Source organism: Ochotona princeps, chromosome 6 (genome assembly GCF_030435755.1).
Source record: "Ochotona princeps isolate mOchPri1 chromosome 6, mOchPri1.hap1, whole genome shotgun sequence".
NCBI classification, from domain to species: domain Eukaryota; kingdom Metazoa; phylum Chordata; class Mammalia; order Lagomorpha; family Ochotonidae; genus Ochotona; species Ochotona princeps.
The window spans coordinates 18397804-18416915 of NC_080837.1; the positions used below are offsets into that span (position 1 = coordinate 18397804).

Sequence of the window (19112 nt, forward strand, 5' to 3'; positions counted from 1 at the left end):
TTTGAAATTTATGTTCAAATTCCATGTACAGTTTTTTTGTAGCACACATTTTCTATGAGCTTTTCAAAGACCCTCCCTGTATGTGTGCATAAAATCACTGAAATTCGGGCCTGGGGCAGTGGCCTAGCGGCTAAAGTCCTCCCCTTGAACACTCCAGGATCCCTATGGGTGCCAGTTCTAACCCTGGTGGCCCCACTTCCCATCCAGCTCCCTGTTTGTGGCCTGGGAAAGCAGTCAAGGATGGCCCAAAGCCTTGGGACCCTGCACCCACCTGGAGGAGGCTCCTGGCTCCTGGCTTGGAATCAGCTCAGCTCCAACTGTTATAGCTACTCGGGGAGTAAATCAGCAGACAGAGGATATTCCTCACTGTCTCTCCTCTACTCTATGTATCTGACTTTCCAACAGAAATTTAATCTTAAAAACAAACAAACAAACAAAAAACCAAAAAACCACTGAAGTTCTGTTGCCTAGCAGCTAAAGTTCTTCGCTTCAAATGCGCTAGAATCCCATACGGGTGCCGGTTCTAATCCCAGCAGCTCCACTTCCCATCCAGCTCCCTGCTTGTGGCCTGGGAAAGCAGTCGAGGACGGCCCAAAGCCCTGGGACCTGCACCCATCTGGGAGATCCAGAAGAAGCTCCTGGCTCCTGGCTTCATTTCAAATCAGCTCCAGCAATTGCTGTCACTTGGGGAGTGAATCATCTGACAGAAGATATTCCTCTCTGTGTCTCCTCCTTTCTGTATATCTGACTTTGTAATAAAAATAAATAAATCTTTAAAAAAAAATACGACTGAAGTTCTCACCTCACTTAGGGCCAATGCAACAATGTGCAAAACCAAACCGTTCCTGGTGGTATGTGTATGAGTAGTCATTACGCACAAAATATCACAAAGGGGAAAGTGGTTAAAGAGGGGCAGGAGGAATCATGCTTTATGTTCAGGCTGACACGTTGATTTCTCAAATTCTCTTAACAAGACAGTTTAATTATGAAAAAGACATTAACGGTGCATCTACAGTGTAAAAGTATGATTCATGACTTCTTAGAGATTAAAGTATCATCATCTTGATTATTAGGTAAAAAAAGCTATTAAATAACTTTTGAATTGGGTAACTGACTCCATTAAAATTAGCTAGGTGTTTCAAGACTTAATGTATTGTTCAAATTCATGTATGCAAACAAATTCATTAAAATTCAGGAGACTTCACTTAGAAACTCACTGCACTTGGAATTCAGGACACTAACAGAGCACACTGAGCCTGAAGATTTCAACGAAACATTTGTCCCTTCTTGACAGGGCATTCTACGCTGTGTTCGCGTTCTGTTTCCTCCCAGGGTGGGAACTCTACTCGTCTGAGAGTGTGCAGCACTTGGAAGTCTGAGAAAATCTGCTCCTAGCATCCTTGCCTAACACTGACTGAGATGCTGCACCTGCAGTGTAGTGCCGCTCCTGGGTACCTTCTTCTGCCAGGCAAGGGCAATCACATTCACTGTGGGAACGAGTTTAAAGGAGAGTATTTCTAAAAAGTCTAGCTTTATAACATGCCTGTAGTCCTAAACTTTCTTCAGAATGAATTTTCTAGAAAATTGAAGCACATTCCATTAAGTAACCAAACTACCTGGTTCCTATTTGTTTTCATTCTAAAAGGAATTTTGTAACAAAAATCTTCATCATTTACAAAGCCTGCCTGCAGTGCTGTGCCGTAAATATGTTTACTCTATTTCTTCATTAAACCATTCCTTTTCAGGTAAGAAGCAACTGAGATCAAGAGGTCAAAGAAAGTGAGCTCATCCAGTTGGTAACCACGGCATAGAGCCACTGTTAACCCTGCCCCACACGCCTCGCTGGAGAGAATGGGTCTTTTGTAACTCAAGCTGTGGAGCCATTGTTGGGGCAGCAAGGCACAGTGGTGATAAATACAGACTCTAAACCCGGCTTGCCTGAACTCAGATCTGGGCTGGCCTCATCAGTTACTAGCTTCATGACTTTAAGAAGGTATTCAAATAGTCTGTGCCTCAATCATTCCATGTGGAAACAGATTAAATAGGCTCATTCATGAAAGACATTATGCCCAAAATATCACTTGGTATAAAATAAGCACTCAATAAATATTTGCTCTAACTAAAAACAAGAGTAATGACAGTAAAACTCCCAAGGAGTACCAAAGTTCTTTGAAAAGCTTTATTTATCTGAAAGGCAGAAAGATAGAAAAAGACCTCGTATCTGTTGGGTAGTTCCCAAATGCACACAGCAGCCAGGTTCTGGATCAGGTGGCAGGAATCCATCACCACATGCTGCCGCCCAGAGTACACACTAGCTAGAAGCCGGAATCTGGAGCACAGCCAGAATTCAAATCCAGGGAATCTGACATGGGATGCAGTGTTGCAAGCAGCACTTAACCCACCCCCCCAAAGTTCTTCTGGGTGCCTGGATCCATCTTTGGGTGACCTGAGACTGATTTCATTCACAAACATCGACCACGTTTTCATGCGCCACCCATGTGCGAATTATACAGACAATAATCCTTGCAAGGGAGTACTACCCTTCTTATCAACATAAAAAGTGGTCAAATAACTTGCATGGGGGGTTACAAATAGAAAACAGAACAAATTAGGATTTAAATTTGGGAGTTGCAGTCTTGAAAGTCCAAGTTCTCTTATTTTCACTGTTACTGAGTGTCTCTCTCCCAAACATTTTACTTTTTTATAACTTTTTATTTGTCAGGCAAAGAAACAGAGAGTTTCCATCTGCTGGTTCACTTTTTTAAAACACTCCCATGGGCCAGCCCTGGAGCTGGCTGAAGCTTGGGCCCAGGATCTCAGCCTGGGGCTCCCACATGGTGGCAGGAACCCAACTACCCGAGCCCACGGCCACTGCTTCCAGAATCTGCACCAGCAGGAAGCTGGCTAGAGGCAGAAACTGAACCCAGGCCCTCTCTTGCGGCACATGGCCTCCTCACCAGCATCTCATCCTAGGCTACCCTCATTTTGAATTCTTTCCATTTTGTCAGTGACTCCATTTGTGCTAATAGGATCAGAGTTCTGAAAGAGACTGTAGAGTTTAGAGTCCAGATAAGCCTGACATTCCCTTTTGGTCCATGAAGCCCTGAAAGCTTGCTATTGACTTGCCTGCAGTTGTGTAATGAATGTCATCTCCATAGTAACACACCACCAATTTTTCCTCCCAGAAGTCGGTGGCCTGCCTCTAGGAGGCCCTCAGCCCCCAGTGACCGCTGCAGAACAAGAATGCAAAGGCTAAGAGAGGACCCAGAGGCAAAATAGGAAGCAAGCAGGCTCCTGAGTTAGAAAATCGGTTTTTCTGCTTTCCAGTTCATGGTGGTTTTGTGGAGACAGATCTAACAAACAAGTGTCAGGTGTTGGCTTCATCCACATTGCCACTGTGACTGAGGAAAACTTGGCTGAACAGTTTTACAGAAACAAAAGCTACAGTAGACACAATTTCGGGGGGGGGGCATGTAATTTTAAAAAGGCAAGCTAATACAAGGTTTATACTGAAGTTGCCAAAGGAAGGAAGTTCACAATTAAGGTAGCTGTTCCCGGCACAGAACAATCTATTGGAGCCCAATGTCACATAAAAATTTAACAAAACAAGGCTCCCTGTAGACAGCTACTGCAGAGACCTCTGATTTCCTTCATGATTCAACTCTGCTCCCTCCCTCTCCTACCACACTGTGTGTATATCTGACTGCTTCCTAAGGGACTGGGTTGGAGTCCAGCAACATCCCAAAACCACAAGTCCACTGACCTTCAGGGCCAACAGGCAGTGTGACTGTGTGTTCGCATTAGCTACTACTGGGGCCCATCCAAGGGGACCTATTCCTCTCCCCACTTCAAATCTTCCTCAAGGGCTTCTTGGACAGTTTACAGCAGTTGTTGCAGACCATACAGAGGGACCACTCCAGGGACTGAATGTCCAAAGCCCTAGAAACCTCCAGCATCCACTCCAAGAGGGGCATGGCACTGGTCACGGACACAGGGCACAGCGCAAGGCTCAACTCTTGACTCTCCTACCTTCTTCTTTTATTTCAAAAGCAGATTTTACAGTGAGAAGAGAGACACAGAGAGAGACCTTCCATTCGCTGGTTCACTCCCCAAATGACCACAACAGCCAAAACTGAGCTGATGTGAAGCCAGGAGCCAAGAGCCTCCTCAAGGTCTCCCACATGATGCAGGCACCTAAGCACTCGGGTCATTCTTTGCTGCTTCCCCAGGCCAATAGTAGGGGACTGGATCAGAAGTGGAACAGCCAGGACATGAACTGGCAGCCATAAGTGAAGATTAGCTTTTTACACGCAAACACGCCAGCTCTAGCTCCTCCACCTAACTGGATTGATGGGTCAATTAGCCTCTGAGAACTCCCCATTCCTGTCTAGTACCTGGAGACAATAAACTTCCCATCTGATCCCTCCAATGAGTTCACAGAAAGTTTCCCTCCAATGAGTTCACTGAAAGTTACGGAACTGACAGATCTGTGTGAACAGTGGAGGTCCAAGGGACAGGGAGGGGCACCTGGAACCATCATCAAACTTCCCAGTGGACCTCCCAGTTGTCAGAGCCCTGAGCTGGGGCTCCCTGCTGCTCTTGAGACAAAGTCCAGACTCTCCAACAAGGTTAAAAAGCCTTTCACAATCTTTCCTCCAGTTACCTTTCAACTTTCTCTCCTGTCACAGCACCCACTTCACAGGAGGCTTTGGTTAAACAGGATGTCGGAGCCCCTCCACAGAGCTAGGCCATCTCTGCCTTCGGCAGGGTCCTTGCCAGGATAGCCCTCTGATCCTTCTGCCGCTCCAACCAACTCCTCCCCAGACTCCGAGCTAGCTTTCCCAACCCCACCGGTGTGCTTCCACTGTCTTTTACATTTGGCCCTGTCTTGTTAAACTCTCCTGGATACTCCTTATCTCATTCTCCCCTCCAAACTGTACAGACTAATTAGTGTGATTGATTGTACCACAGTTCCCCCACCTGACCTCATAAGCATGACGAAAGGGGTTCTTGGAGATCTCATGCGAACTTCATCCTACATCCTGCCTTCCTTTTTTCCCCAATTGCATGAGTGCGGGTCTCAGGCCTACTGGCTCATCTCTCCCCTTTTCAATCACAAAACACTGTGTCCAGACTGAATGCTAAATAAACCACTGGTATCTTTTCTTAACAGGCAAATTGAAGGTAGGTGAGAAAACAGACCTGAAATCAGAAAATGCTTGCTCACAGTGTCAGGCTGTGTGTGCCTCGGCAATCACAGAACCTCCTAGCCTCGCCCTCACCTATTCAGGGGAAATTCAGGAACAGCAAAAAACTTTAACATTTTAGATTACTTTCCAACTACCTTATCATATTTCAGGCTGGGGAACCTTTATTCTGCCAAGAGCTGTTTGGAGACTTAGAAATAATTCGTGAGGCAACTAAATGATCAACTTAAAAATTCACCTGTTGCAGCCGGTGCTGTGGTTCATCAAGCTAATCCTCCACCTGCAAGCACCAGCATTCCATATAGGTGTCAGTTCATATTCCAGCTGTTCCACTTCCCATCCAGCTCCCTGCTTGGGGCCTGGGAAAGCAGTTGAGGATGGCCCAAAGCCTTGGGACCCTGTACCTGCATGGGAGACCAAGGGGAAACTCCTGGTTCCTGGCTTCAGATCAGCACAGCTCTGGCTATTGCAGCCATTTTTAGGGAATGAATCATTGATGGAAGATCTTTCTCTGTCTCTCCTTCTCTCTGGAAATCTGCCTTTCCAACAAAAATAAATATTTTTTTTTTAAATTCCCTATTACAGATGGGTTGAATTTTGTCTCCCACCTGCAGTTGCCTAGGCAGGAACAGACCATATGAGTCCGCCAGCCTTGTATGGTCTGTGGGCTGCACGTACCCACCCCAGTGAAATGAGAATAACTGAAATTGTTTTCTACACCTCTTCTCAAATAAGTATTTTTATAAATCTCAAGTTTTTTTGGTGACATTTAGCTTTAATCCTCTAACCAAGGCATTGTTAAGGACAGGATTCAAAATAATAATCAATCTCTTCAGTTCTACAAAAAAATTAGCCACTTTATAAGACCAACACTGGTTTGTATGAGTAATGCTACTACTTCTTCCTTCTGTCCTCAGGCCATACAAACCATAGTGTTCACTGGTGGGGGAAAAAAATCCATGCCCATAATCATCAAGACTGCAAAGGACAACCCCTGTTTCTTCATAGACACTGTTTAATTTGTACAGACACAAAATGCTACAACCACAAGAGATCCTGGAGACGATGGGAGGCCGTCCTTGCCTGTCGGGATGAATACACAGAACAGGCTAGTGCCTTTGGGAGGGGCTTGTGTGGTGACAGATTGGAACTGTGCACCAACTGTTGGCCGTAAGAGCTGAGCTGAACAAAAAAGTGATAACTTACAAAAAAGAAAAAGAAAGAAAGAAAAAAGAGTGATAACTTACATAATGAGATCACTGTATAAATTTAAAATGCAATGTTCCCCAACGCTGAAGGCTAAAGTGCCAAGCCAGAGACACACCTCTGACGACAGTACTCTGAAATAGGCATGCTTTAACATTTCATGCAATTTTTCTGCATGTGCTACAAATTACCTTTTCACATAAATTGTTCATGTACCTATAAGACTTTAAGTTTCCAACACTGTAAATACACAAAACAGAAAATGTACTAAGAAATAATTCTCTTTGTGAGCAACACTCTTGCCTGCATGTCACCTCTCATCGCCAGTTGTGACTCAGATAGGCACCAACTTTCTACTGTCTACTTGTAAACAATTTAAGAATATAATACTACTCAAAGGTGACTATTAATTCTCAACATGTTCTAGGCAATAACTTCTTACCCAACTGCTAACCAAAAGCCAAAGAGTGAACAAGCAGCCAAAGAAAATGGTAGGGCAAGGAGACACAATGTCCTTTCCATTCTTCATTCTCAACCCAATACCCTCTCCCCAAATCCCATTTTGGGTGAGCTGCTAATGAGCAGTGCAATGAGAAAGTGGTCTGACAGTCCAAAATTGGAATAGCAGACTCACAGTAAAGAACTACGCTTCATGCTGTATTAAGATTTTATTCAGCTCCCTGCTAATGCACCTGGGAAAGCAGTGGAAGATGGCCCAAGTACTTGGTCCCCTGACATATATGTGGGAAACCTGGATGGAGTCTTAGGCTCCTGGCTTCAGCCTGGCCCAACCCTGGCCACTGCAACCATTGGGGGAATACATCAGTAGATGAAGAACTAACTCTATCCCTCCTGCCTCATAATTCTGCTTTTAAAACAAACAAATAACTTTAAAAAAAAAAGATTTTATTAAGAGATGTTTAGGAGAGAAAAAAATTTAATCCCTTGTTAAAAACTATGAGCAATAAACTCCATGAAAATTCAAAAGCTATAACAAAGTGTAGCTTGATTAGTCACTGACATTTTACAATGCCAGCCCTTTTATATCTTTTTTGTAATAGCTTTTATGTAACTGCAAGCATTCTTACAGAGGAGAGTTCTTTTGTAATATCTATCCGATACACCACCACTGCAAAGAGTCCTAAGCAAACTTAAAACTGAACCTTCCAAACAGACTTCCTTGTATTATACTCCCAATCTAATCACTCATCTTCAGAGAGGACTCTTCCAAGTTATACATCAAGAAGACATCTACAGGGCCCAGCGCGATGGCCTAGTGGGTAAAGTCCTTGCCTTGAACACGCCGGGATCCCATATGGGTGCTGGCTCTAATCCCGGCAGCTCCACTTCCCATCCAGCTCCCTGCTTGTAGCCTGGGAAAGCAGTTGAGGATGGCCGAAAGCTTTGGGATCCTGCATCTGCATGGGAGACCTGGAGGAAGTTCCTGGCTCCTGGCTTTGGATCAGCGCAGCAACGGCCGTTGCAGTTGCTTGAGCAGTGAATCATCTGACAGAAGATCCTCCTCTCTGTCTCTCCTTCTTTCTGTGTATCTGACTTTCCAATAAAAATAAATAAATATTTTTAAAAAATGACATCTACAATTTATTAACATGATTGCTGTCACGCTCTTCACTGAAATAAAGTTGTGTGAGGTGGGAAGCCCAACTCTGGGAGCAGAAAGCTGTGTGAGGCTACCCACTGCTTAACCACTGTGGGGCTGCTTTTCGTCATGACGAGGAGGGATACCAGGCCCCAATCCAGCATTTGTAGAGTACTTGGGAACCCTGCAGTGCTGTCACAGGACTACCTGCAGCCCCGTTAACCAGTCTGTCTGCACGATAGTAGCCTCAATGTGATTAACATGACGACATACAGAGCTTCAGCACTTCCTTTGACAGCCAAGAAGTACCAACAATTCTGGGCTGTAGAATACGACAGAACTCCTTGGAAAATGTCCAAAGGCTCAGCAACAGGTAAATACCAATGCATCTGATAGAAGAATGCTCAATGCTACACGTATAACAGCAGATTTCATCAGTGCTGATGGGGCTGCTGCGGGCACTGCTGCTCAACCGTCCTCACCACTTTATGTGGCTTCCCCAAGGAAGTCCCATGTCACTAAGCAACTTCAGAAAAGAAAGAAAGCGTGAGAGAGGCTTGTAGATTTATTTCTGCCTCTAGAGATAACCAAGCACCCCTAATTCCTCACAGGAATTATCATCCAACTCAATTAATCATTCAATTGAAAAGAAGAAAAATTAGAAAACCCAAAGATGAACATTGCAGAGCAGATTTCCAGACATAAGATACCTAAGGGCTATTCCCCAATAGTATTACTAACAAAGAGATCTTGCCATAATATTCTGGACAGCAAGTAACTAGGCACTTGTAAAAATAGCAAAGGTGTGGGATGTGCCACCCTCCTTCTCAGCCCATAGCCCACAGCAGGCATTAGTATCCGTGACAGCCACCGGTATTACCAAGATCTCATAGGACCCCAGACCGCCACAGAACACGGTATCGCAGGCAGCCATGACCAGTCTTCACTACGGGCATTTTTCATCCCAGACTTGCATACTTGCCAACACACTACGGTGAAGCCTACTTCAACTCAGCTTTCCGTATTCTTCAACACACCATGTCCAAATACTGCAATGGCTTTTTAAAGAGAGCCACTTCATGACACTTGCCAAGACTAAAGTAAAACATTCATTTAAAACATAAAAAGGTGAATTGTTTTTCTCCCACTAATAAGGGCAGAAAATATATCTGCAAACCTCAGATCATACGCTGTCCCAGTGTGATATGCAAGTGTTCTATACAGTAAACATTTATATACATCTTTTTAAAAATAGAATCTGGCTTTATTGAGTTCAAGTTCTAAACCACTCACTACCAATCACTCAAATGAGCTCCAGGCAGGACACAGACACAAACACAGTCCCATCTGCTAATTAAAAATGGGCAGGAAACTGTTAACAGGCATCTGTTGCATTGTTTGAAGCTAATGGGCAGAGAGAAAGCTGAAATGGCTCTGTTAATGCAATCCAGTGATTTCACTCGTTTTCTATTTGGTATTTATGTTGGGGGGAGTGTTCGAAACAGAGTGCTAAAACAGCTTGTTATAGAGACTAAAAGATAAATGAAGTACCTTTCACAGTCTAAAACAACCCTTTAAAACAGATGTAGAAAGTTTCATGGCATTATGCTGGGAAAAAGGCCCATTCTTGTATTGAGAATTCAGATGAAGCACATTTAATCTTAACTCAGACATCACCCGAAATAATCTACACTTGATCTTAGCCAAAAGGCCGAGAAGTGATCCCCCGAAATAATCCAATCGTCTGAAATGCTATGAAAGAAAGCAGAGTTACGTAATGCTTCACAGCTCATATTACACTTTCACAAGTCTCCCAACTATCCATTCACTGATCAAGTTGAGCCGTCATTTAATTCATGCCTTCGTGATTTATAAGTTGACTAAGACTTGATTCCTGCCTTAGAAAACTCAGAGTGACTGCTCAGGGTAGGTACCATGTTATTACAGCACATTGCAGGGGAAGTTACTAAGGCTCCTGGGGACAAGTGACTCACCAGTGATCACAAGGGTAGGGATGGCAGAGGTCTAAAACAGTCTCACATCTGATTCCAGAACCACTACTTTGCCTAATTCAACACGCTGCCTTCCTAACACCAAATATGAGCCAGTCACTTCATCTGCCTGGACAGTGAAAACAGTTCAGGCCTTTTTCACACAAATGCTGGGTTTGGTCAAGGATCCATTTGAAGGTAGTGTGACTGCCACATATTCTAGTTATCATGCCTGGTCTGCAACTTGCTGGCTCACAGGGCTGTGGAGCCCTTTATGGAATGACGCCAACATTGGTTTTGTTTCGTTTTACTAGTTGCACATAAATATGAGTATTTATGAGACATTTTCTGCTTATCCTGAAACAGGAGATTTTCTAGCATAGCTACAGAAAAGTTGCAGCTGAAAAACACCCATTTTTTCAGGCAGGGATATAAGGGTACTTCAACCTGCTCATGGAAAAAGCTCAAGCTTAAGTACCTGGGGCCCTGCCACCTACGTAAGAGATCAAGCTTTAGTTCTAGCTCCTGTCTTTGGCCTGGCACAGATGCCAGCTGCTCTGAGTATTTGGGGAGTGAATCAGCAGACGAGCAATCTGTCTTTAAAATAAATGGTAAACTGGGCCTGGCAATGATAGCATAGTGGTTAAAGTCCTTGCCTTGAACGTGCTGGGGTCCCATATGGGTGCCAGTTCTAATCCTGGTGGGTCCGCTTCCCATGTAGCTCCCTGCTTGTGGCCTGGGAAAGCAGTCAAGGACGGCCCAAAGCTTTGGGACCATGCACCCACATGAGAGACCTGGAAAAAGCTCCTGGCTCCTGGCTCTGGATTGGCTCAGCTCCAGCCGTTGTGGCCACTTGGGGAGTGAACTGTCAGATGTTAGATCTTCCTCTCTGTCTCTCCTCTTCTCTGTATATCTGCCTTTCCAATAAAAATAAATAAATCTTAAAAAAAAATAAAATAAAATAAATGGTAAATGAATGAATGATACAGGTAGGGTTGTTTGTGTTCTAGTTCTGGTACCAGATCCCAATTGTAATAACACAAACCATGGGATGCAGGGGTGATGGCTCAAATACTTGGGGTCCTGGCGTCCATGTGGGAGATTTGGACTGGGTTTCCATCTCCCAGCTTTAGCAGCAGGGCGCTTTTAGGGAGGGAGTCAGCAGATGGGAGCTTTCTCTGGAGGTGTGCGTGTCTATCTGTGTGTCACAGAAACAAAGGAAAACAAAATACGACTCAAGAAACATGGTCCCTGCTACCCAACACGAGGCCTGGATTACATTCCTGGCTCCAGATTTTCCTTGCTCAACATCCTAGGGAGTGAACCGGTAAATGGCAACTCTCCCTCAGCCTAGCTCTGTCTCTCTGCTTTGCTGTTTATGGAACAGTAAGATTTTGAACAATAAACAAAAAAACAAACTTTATCTTTTGGTGCATTTTTTAAAATTCATACTTAATTTTTTCATGAATGCATTTTCATCAACTTTCTAAGCTACCACCCCAACCCACCACCATCCCCAGCACAGATTTCAAAAAAATTTTCATACCAGCTTAAATTTTAATGCCATTTTTCACAACTCTGGAAGTATCCTTTCACACTCTGGTCTGCCCAAGTCTAGATCACACCTTTCCAACCCCACTCAGGACCCACTCCCCTTATTCAAGCCTCCTATCTGATCCACTTAGTTTACAAGCCCTCACCTACATAGTAACAGTTTATAATCTGGCGCTCAACTTCCCTTTGTATCTTTCCATGCCCTCACTTGAGAAGCTTGGTGATATCACAGGCCACAATATTACTCACCACCCAAAATCTACTTCCCCATCTTCACTCCAACTCTTTCTCATCCTGCTATAAAAACTCTCCTGTAAAATTCTCCAAAGGAGCCAATGGGCTCACACAAAGAAGGACTGACCCTGAGAAGGTGCCGTGCCAAGGCAGGCGGACAGCCACTCCAGCCGGCGGCCCCCGAGGCTTCCACTCCAGATGCCACGTTCTGCTCAAGAATCTGTTTTCAGATTCAGTTCAGGAAGCAAGTGCAGCATGTCGTCCTGTGTCCAAAGGACTTGCTTTCCTCTCAACAATGCTATCCAAAGCCATTCCCCTCCGGTGTCCCTCTCTGGAGCCAAGCAGCCCTGTACGAAGCAGCAGTGGCCAAGGAACCTTCTCCCAGACTTGCCATCCTGCAGGAAACCTGCTGTGAAGCTCTTTATGAAAGCACATGAATCTCCAGGCAGAACCAAGACTCAGTTTCCCCATGCCCACCCTGCATGTGCAGAATGCCTTTTTTCATTCCAGAACACTAACTGAGGAGCTGAGGTGAATCCTCTATCATGAAGCATTGCATTTCAGGGCTTTTTTTCTGAACTGGTGTCATTATCCAAGCCGTCACCGAGATGAAAAGTGCGCTGACAGCTTTGAAAGAACACAATGACATGCAAACAAGCCTCCATGTACGGTATGTTCAATCTCAACTCATATGTTCATTGCATATTTTTGAGAAGTTGAAAGAAACCAAGGAAAACAAACTACCAAAACTAAATTCAACTTGCTTCTCATATCTGGATTATTCTCAGCCAAATGTTGATATCATCTTGGATAAGAATGTAAATATGACAAAAGTTTATTTTTTTCAGTCAATAAGTCTTGATAAAAGCTTTGAAATCCTACCAACTCAAAACAGTTTTCAATTTTAAGCAAGGGTCAGCAAGCTTTTTTTTTTAACAAAAGACCAGAAAGTAAATATTTTTAAGCTTTGTGGGACACATATGATCTCTGTTGCATATTCTTCAGTACTTTATTTTTTAAAAGGCTTTAAAAAAATGTTTCAAAAAAACACATTTTGAGCCTGCGGACTGCATAAAAACAGGCTATAGGTCACATTATTTGGTTCATGAGCTGCAGTGTACAACCTTGACTCTAAAGAACACGAAATCAAGAAAAAATAATCAAATATTTCAGAATAAAATCTCTCCAAGTGCTTCGATGAAACTAATCTGTGACAATAGCAATCCATGATTTCATAGTGGTCCTACACGTGGAAGGAATCTCCAGGGCAGGATGCACTTTGATCTCCTTACCTGACACTGCAGACACAGGAAAAAAGGGCAAAGGACAACTAAGTGCTGAGTTCTTCCAGCACCAATCCCTACGGGACTCGGATCACTGTAGTAACAATTATCATGTGAGAGGGTCCCAAAGTTCACACACAAAAAAAAAAAACCACACACACACAAAAACACCAATTTCAAAATCTTTTTTGTACTAAAATAAAGTTCTCTTTCAAATTCATTTTCCATGCACTTTTTTAGGGACTCCCATATTTCCCTAAACAGATTTGACTAAAGTGGGACCATCTTGACTTTCCCTACCTAAAGATAGATGGGCGATATCAAATTCTTCCCTGGAAAAAGAAAGGGCATGGATTAATGAAGATGACCACACTGATTAGAAGCAGTAGCAGCGCTATTGTGATAATCATACACACTTGGCTTTGGGGCTCCTCTTCAGGCTCTACTGTAACTAGGATGTGACTTTTTCAACTTAATTGATTTGTAGTTGATACAAGGCTAACTACATCTACATAAAGATGTCCACTGTGACATTTTAGTACATGTAACAACCTATGTTCAGATTGAGGCATTTGGCCAATTAGGTGATTTCTGAGGGTCAACTAAACTTTCATTTTCCTCATCTATAAAACTGGGACGGAACATAGGCAGCTAACTGCCAACACTTCCTGTGCTGTCAAACTATGACTCTACCAAATAATGAAACCACTCAGGAAATACCTAACAGGAAGAAGGGGGCAGGGCAGGAGAGAGCGAGCAAAGGGAAAGATCCTGTCAGAAGACAGGGCTGGGTTATCTCTCTTTGCTCCTCTTGCACCTTGCTCGGTACAGGGACATTTCAAAATGCCAGGATGCCCTTGTATCAGTGCTGACAAATACTCATACACCACTGGAAATACATCACAGAGCTAACTGCATTGACCAACTGTTATTTTATAAGCGGTGGTCTTTTTTTTTCAAGTCAGTCAACAAATTTTCATTTTCCAAACATTCAGATTGAAAGGCTGGTTGGTGCTAGGCATAGAGCATATAATTTCAGTTGGATAAAGCATCCATAACTTCATAGTGAAAAAGGATTATCTGTCTGATTTCTCCTGGAAGATCCCCCAAGAAGTCAGATGAAAGAAAATCTACCTTCTACCACCCCAATAAGCAGAAAGGCAATGAAGGGAGCTGAAACCCCAGAGAAGAGAGCAGCATCTTAGAGAATCATGCCAACAAAGTGTGAAACGAGTGTAACTTGAATCAAATGACGAAATGTCTCTTTCCTTTCATGATGACAGAACGCCCATCAAAACAGCATCTAAAGATGGCCGACTTTAACAATGACTTAAATATTGACAATGCAAAATTAAGTCTGAAATGTATCTTTGTGGCAAGAGACAGACTTGCACCTCCATCTACCACAACACACACACCAGCCACAGGTGTGAAGAAACGGGCCTTTCCTGTGACCAAGGGGATGTTTCCTGAGACAGGGAGGAGCTTGTCAAGTGTGGCCAGCAGAGCTACGGAAGCCCTTGTCAGAACCCAGTCAGAGAGGCTCTGGAAAAGAGATGGACCACCAACGGTCACCAGAGGGCTGTACACCACTTGCGGCTGGTGTGAGGGGCTGGGGTGAAAACAGATTTGGCTGCTAGTGATGTGAATACCCCCAAGCCTGTGAGTGCCATGGGGGGAAAGATTTTTCACTAGAAGGATCTTAACACTCAGCTGTCTTCCCCAGTTTAATATCAAGTACAAGGCATTGCATTTCAGGTATATAAATTCTTCTGCTCTTTGAAGGCAGCATGTCACCACTTCCTGTCAGGGCTCTGGGACTCAATGAGGGCCGTGGGCTTTCCCCTCCTCCACATCAAATGAGGACGTGGCTCACAGCCTTCTTCCCATGAGACTCACCCCCAGTGAATGCCTACCTTGCCCCCTCCACTGTCAGAGGCTGCTGGGGTGCATGCCTGCACAGCTGCCATCTTCCAGAGAACCTTACTTCATTCATCAACTTAAAAAAAAAAAAACCTGCTCAACAAAGACTCTAATCCTTCAGAATGAAAAGCCATGTCTAAAAGTTGCTATTTTGAAAAGAAGACAACACCCTTAAAGGAAATGTGGGAGCAAAATGAAGAGAGGGGTGGGGGAGAGAAAACTGATTAAACTATTCTAAGCAAGCCTAACTCATCCAAGTTGCTCCACAGGAAGGGCTTCCATGAAATCTGCCCAGGCTCAGGGCAGGACACTGCTTCTGGACGGTCACACAGCCAAAGGACAAAAGGCCACCTGCTCACTGTGGGAAAAAAGTCCTTCCCCACCTGCACTGCAGAACACGTTTGGCAGTGGAAATTAATCAGGTGGGACTTCGACACAAGTACCAGGGTCAAAACTCAACACCCTCCAGTCACCAGGTCAGCTCCCACCAAATCTCTTGGTTATATACTTGCGATAACATTTAAAATCTGCTTCCTCAGAAAAAAAAAAAGTTCCACTCAAAACAGACTGCCAAGAGCTTGCAACTCAAACTTCCTTCAGCCCAGTCAGCATGGCACCCAGTGGGTGTTCCAGGCCACACAATCCACAATTTACCAACTAACTGGAGCCTCTCTAATTCATGGAAGAGTGCTCTAAACTCGCACATTCTCTAGCCAAAAAAAAGAAGAAAGAAAGATGACAAATTATCCCCCTAAAAACACACAAATATGTAAACACACTTATTACCAAAGCACTACTTTTCCATTATTTCCCAATTCAGAAATTCATGGGGAGAAATAGTAGCAGAACCATTTAAGAGACGCCTAAATGAGCCACTTTTATAAGCCAGAAACACCTCCTAGGCAGCCCAAAACAGAGATTCTTAAGGTGCTTCACTAACTGCAGCTTTTTAACTAGGGAAATGATGGTAACGGCACTTCTTCAGGCCACTTCAGACCCACTCTGCTTACTCTTCACTTTAGGATAAACCAGAGATCTTTGTATTCAAACACGAATCTTCCTATAAGAAGGTAGGGAGGCCACCTCTCGGCCACAATTTAATCATCTTGAGTCCATTGCAGGTAACCAGAGTATGGGTACATTTATTCCAAAAGTCAGCCGTAGACCCAAAACAAAACAGAGGGTGGCAAGAAGGATGCAACCAGTCCTCAGGCTGAGAGGCTGTCTGGCACACCAAGTCCCCCAGTTGGTAAGAACCTGAGAACTCTCAGGAGATGGCAGCAAAGGGGTGAGCCCTATTTTCCTGACCACCTCACTCCCCAAAGCCAGCATTCCCCTGCACACGCGTTCACACTGAATGCTCCACAGACGTGATCCCATCATTAGTCACTTTTTTCCCCCTTTTGCTTTCTCCTGCATTTGAACATGGTCAGCAGAGCGCCCAGGAACTGGGGAAAGTCCCGCACCCCTCTCCCTGGAGCCCTCCTCTCTGCCTAACCTTTCTCCACTGCCTACAGCTGCTTTCCCTTTTCCTTTCTGGCCACACCGGACTCTCCTCATCCCGCTCCTTCCTCCCACCTCACCTAGAACTCTTCTACCTGCAGTTTCCCTCTGCCTCCTCCCCGCTCCCGCCCCCCAATCTCGGTCCAGAGGTCGGCAGCCAGGGGTCCCCTCATGCCTCCTCTCCTAGTCATTCATTTCCCTCAGCTCCCTTCTCACTTCTGTCCCTCGCGTCCTCCGTCTCAGGATTTCCCAGCCCTCTCATCCCTTCATCAAGCCCCTTGTTCCCCCCTTCACATTTCCTTTCTCTTTCCTGTCCTGTAATCCTTTTTTTTTTTTTTTTTTTTTTTTTTTTTTGCACAACCACTAGCCAGCCCGCTTCTCGCTGTCCAAGAGATTCCTGTGTCCCCTCCCCACTTTGTCCCTCTGGAACCCTCCCTGCCAGCCTCCACGTCGCCCCAGGACCACCCCCACCCCAGTCCTTGCTCCTCTGGTTCCCGTTCCCCTTTCTTGGCCCCCGAGTTCCCTCTTCACCCTCAAGACACACGTCCCCGCGCGCCCCTCTCCCTCACGCCCTGCTCCGGCCGCCCAGCCGAACCCGGGTCGCCGCTCCTAGGGCTCCCAAGCCCCTCCGTCCCCTCTCTTTCTCCGGCCCCTTCGCACTCCCCGTCTTCCACCTCTATTTCTCAACCCCCGGTCCCGGGCCGCAGCCCCCTCCCTCACCAATGGTGGAGATGAAGGTGGTGTTGAAGGCGTCCTCGGAGAAGCGGAACAGGAGACAGGTCTTGCCCACTCCCGAGTCGCCGATGAGCAGCAGCTTGAACAGATAATCGTACGTCTTCGCCATCTTCTTGCTCCGGCCCTCTGACCGGGGAGCTTCGAGGAGGCGGCAGGGAGAGACGGGGAGGGGGCCGCGGGCGAGGGGGCGTGCCCGCCGCGCCGCCACTCGCCCCGCCCCGCGCCCCGCGCCGCCCCTTGGAGAAAGCCTGCGCGCCCCGCCCCGCGCGACCAATCCGTGAACGTGTCGTCATCACCACCCGCGCCCCTCAGGGCTTCATGGGATCTGTAGTTCCTCGCGAGGTGGTGGGGGCGAAGCTCGGGCGTGCCCGGCACGGACAGTCCCCGCGGCCCGGGCACGTGAAGATGGAATCCGGGCTGGGTGACGGGGTGGAGTGGGCGTGTCCGCTGCAGCTGGGAAGGGAGGCTCCGTTTCTAACTGCTCCTCGAGATGCCGGAACTGAACTTCGGTGTTTCTTTGTGTGCGGGCGCAGGTCAAACCTAGGACCTCGGCATCCCAAGCGTCAGCGTTCCCGCAGCTCTTCCGCCGGGACTTCGGAGAGTCCGGCTTTCCTCGGCGACGGTTGCCGAGGCAGGGGTTCCTCGACTTCTCCAGCTCCCGCCTAGCACCGCCTCTGCTTCCCCACAGCCTTCCCCAAGCCTGTGCTCCCCGGAACGGCCCCACGTGCTTGCGCGGCCGCTCCCCAGGTCCGTGTAGGCCCGGGAAGGCAGGAGCCTTGAGTCTGTGCCCTATAAAGATGTTAGGCTACGACGGAGCTTGGGAATTGAGAGAGTGAAGACTTGCCCTCGGTCGCGCCTCTGTCGCCGTGACCCCTGTAGGCGGGCCGCGCATCTGCCAAGTGGACGGCAAACAAGATGCTTTAGGGGTGTGTAGAGAAAATCCAGTGAGATCCTGGTGGGGAGAGGTGTGAAAACACGTTGAAAACACCTTGGGCCCTGCAGAAGTGCTCGAAGTTTGGGTTCTGCTTATGGTGACCAATGGCAGGGAGATCTTGTTGGGAGCCGTTTAACTCATTGTTGCGTAACGCCTTAGACTCGTGCTTTGGGTTCTTGGCTGCATAGTCCAATCCTCTTTCGTTCACTAGCGGGAGAAACCCTTCTTGGAAAGGTGTTTCCAGGTTCCAGTAAGATGGAAGAAGGGAGCCAACAAGAGGCCACGGAGGGCAACTGGGGATTTTCTCACTCTCCTCCCACCTCCATTTTCATGGCTAGAATGTAAAAGACCACACAACAGAAGCTCTTGGAATCCACAAAGATGTTGAAGAGAATAAAGGGGTCCTGAGGTCAACAACCATGGTTAGTGTTTGAGAACCACTGACCAGCTGATTACCTTTCCAGGGTAGGGAGCTTCCAGGCGGTCTCCACAAAGGAGAGAGAAATGAAATTAGGTGGCGTTGCTGTTGCGCCACCGGAGTAAGTCTGTAGCAGACTGGTTTATTTAAGTTGATCAGTTTGTGTGGTTGGCAAATGGTGTGATAAATATCCCTATGGCCCCAGCCATGCTGGGAGGCACCTGCTGAAAGGTTAGAGTTGGGAGCCAGTGGACTCCGTGAAACCAGAGGAAAAACTATGTGGATGGTGAGCTGAAGAAGAGAACAGATACCCCATTCTCCATCCTACAGTGGCAGAAGATGCAGCTTAGCTGGTCGTTGAGTTGGCTTTCAGAGCTGCTGTGCTGTGCTGCACTGTGCTGAAGATGAAACGCATCACTTGGTTCCTGATTCTGCAGGACCCAGGGAGCCATGGTCACTGCAGCTGCTGACCAAATGTTTAGCTTCTAGAGCCTAGGTCACAGGATCTAACCCTTAATAAGAAG

General features: G+C 46.1%; 1 protein-coding gene across 1 annotated transcript in view; it reads right to left on the reverse strand.

Moving 5' to 3' along the window:
- Positions 1-18356, reverse strand: part of RAB8B (RAB8B, member RAS oncogene family) — an 86647-nt gene extending 68291 nt beyond the window's left edge. Inside the window, exon 1 of the mRNA XM_004578005.2 lies at positions 17222-18356. Coding sequence (XP_004578062.1) covers positions 17222-17345 — 124 coding nt within the window. The 5' untranslated portion in view covers positions 17346-18356. The remainder of the gene's footprint in view (positions 1-17221) is intronic.
- Between the last annotated feature and the right edge of the window lie 756 nt (positions 18357-19112).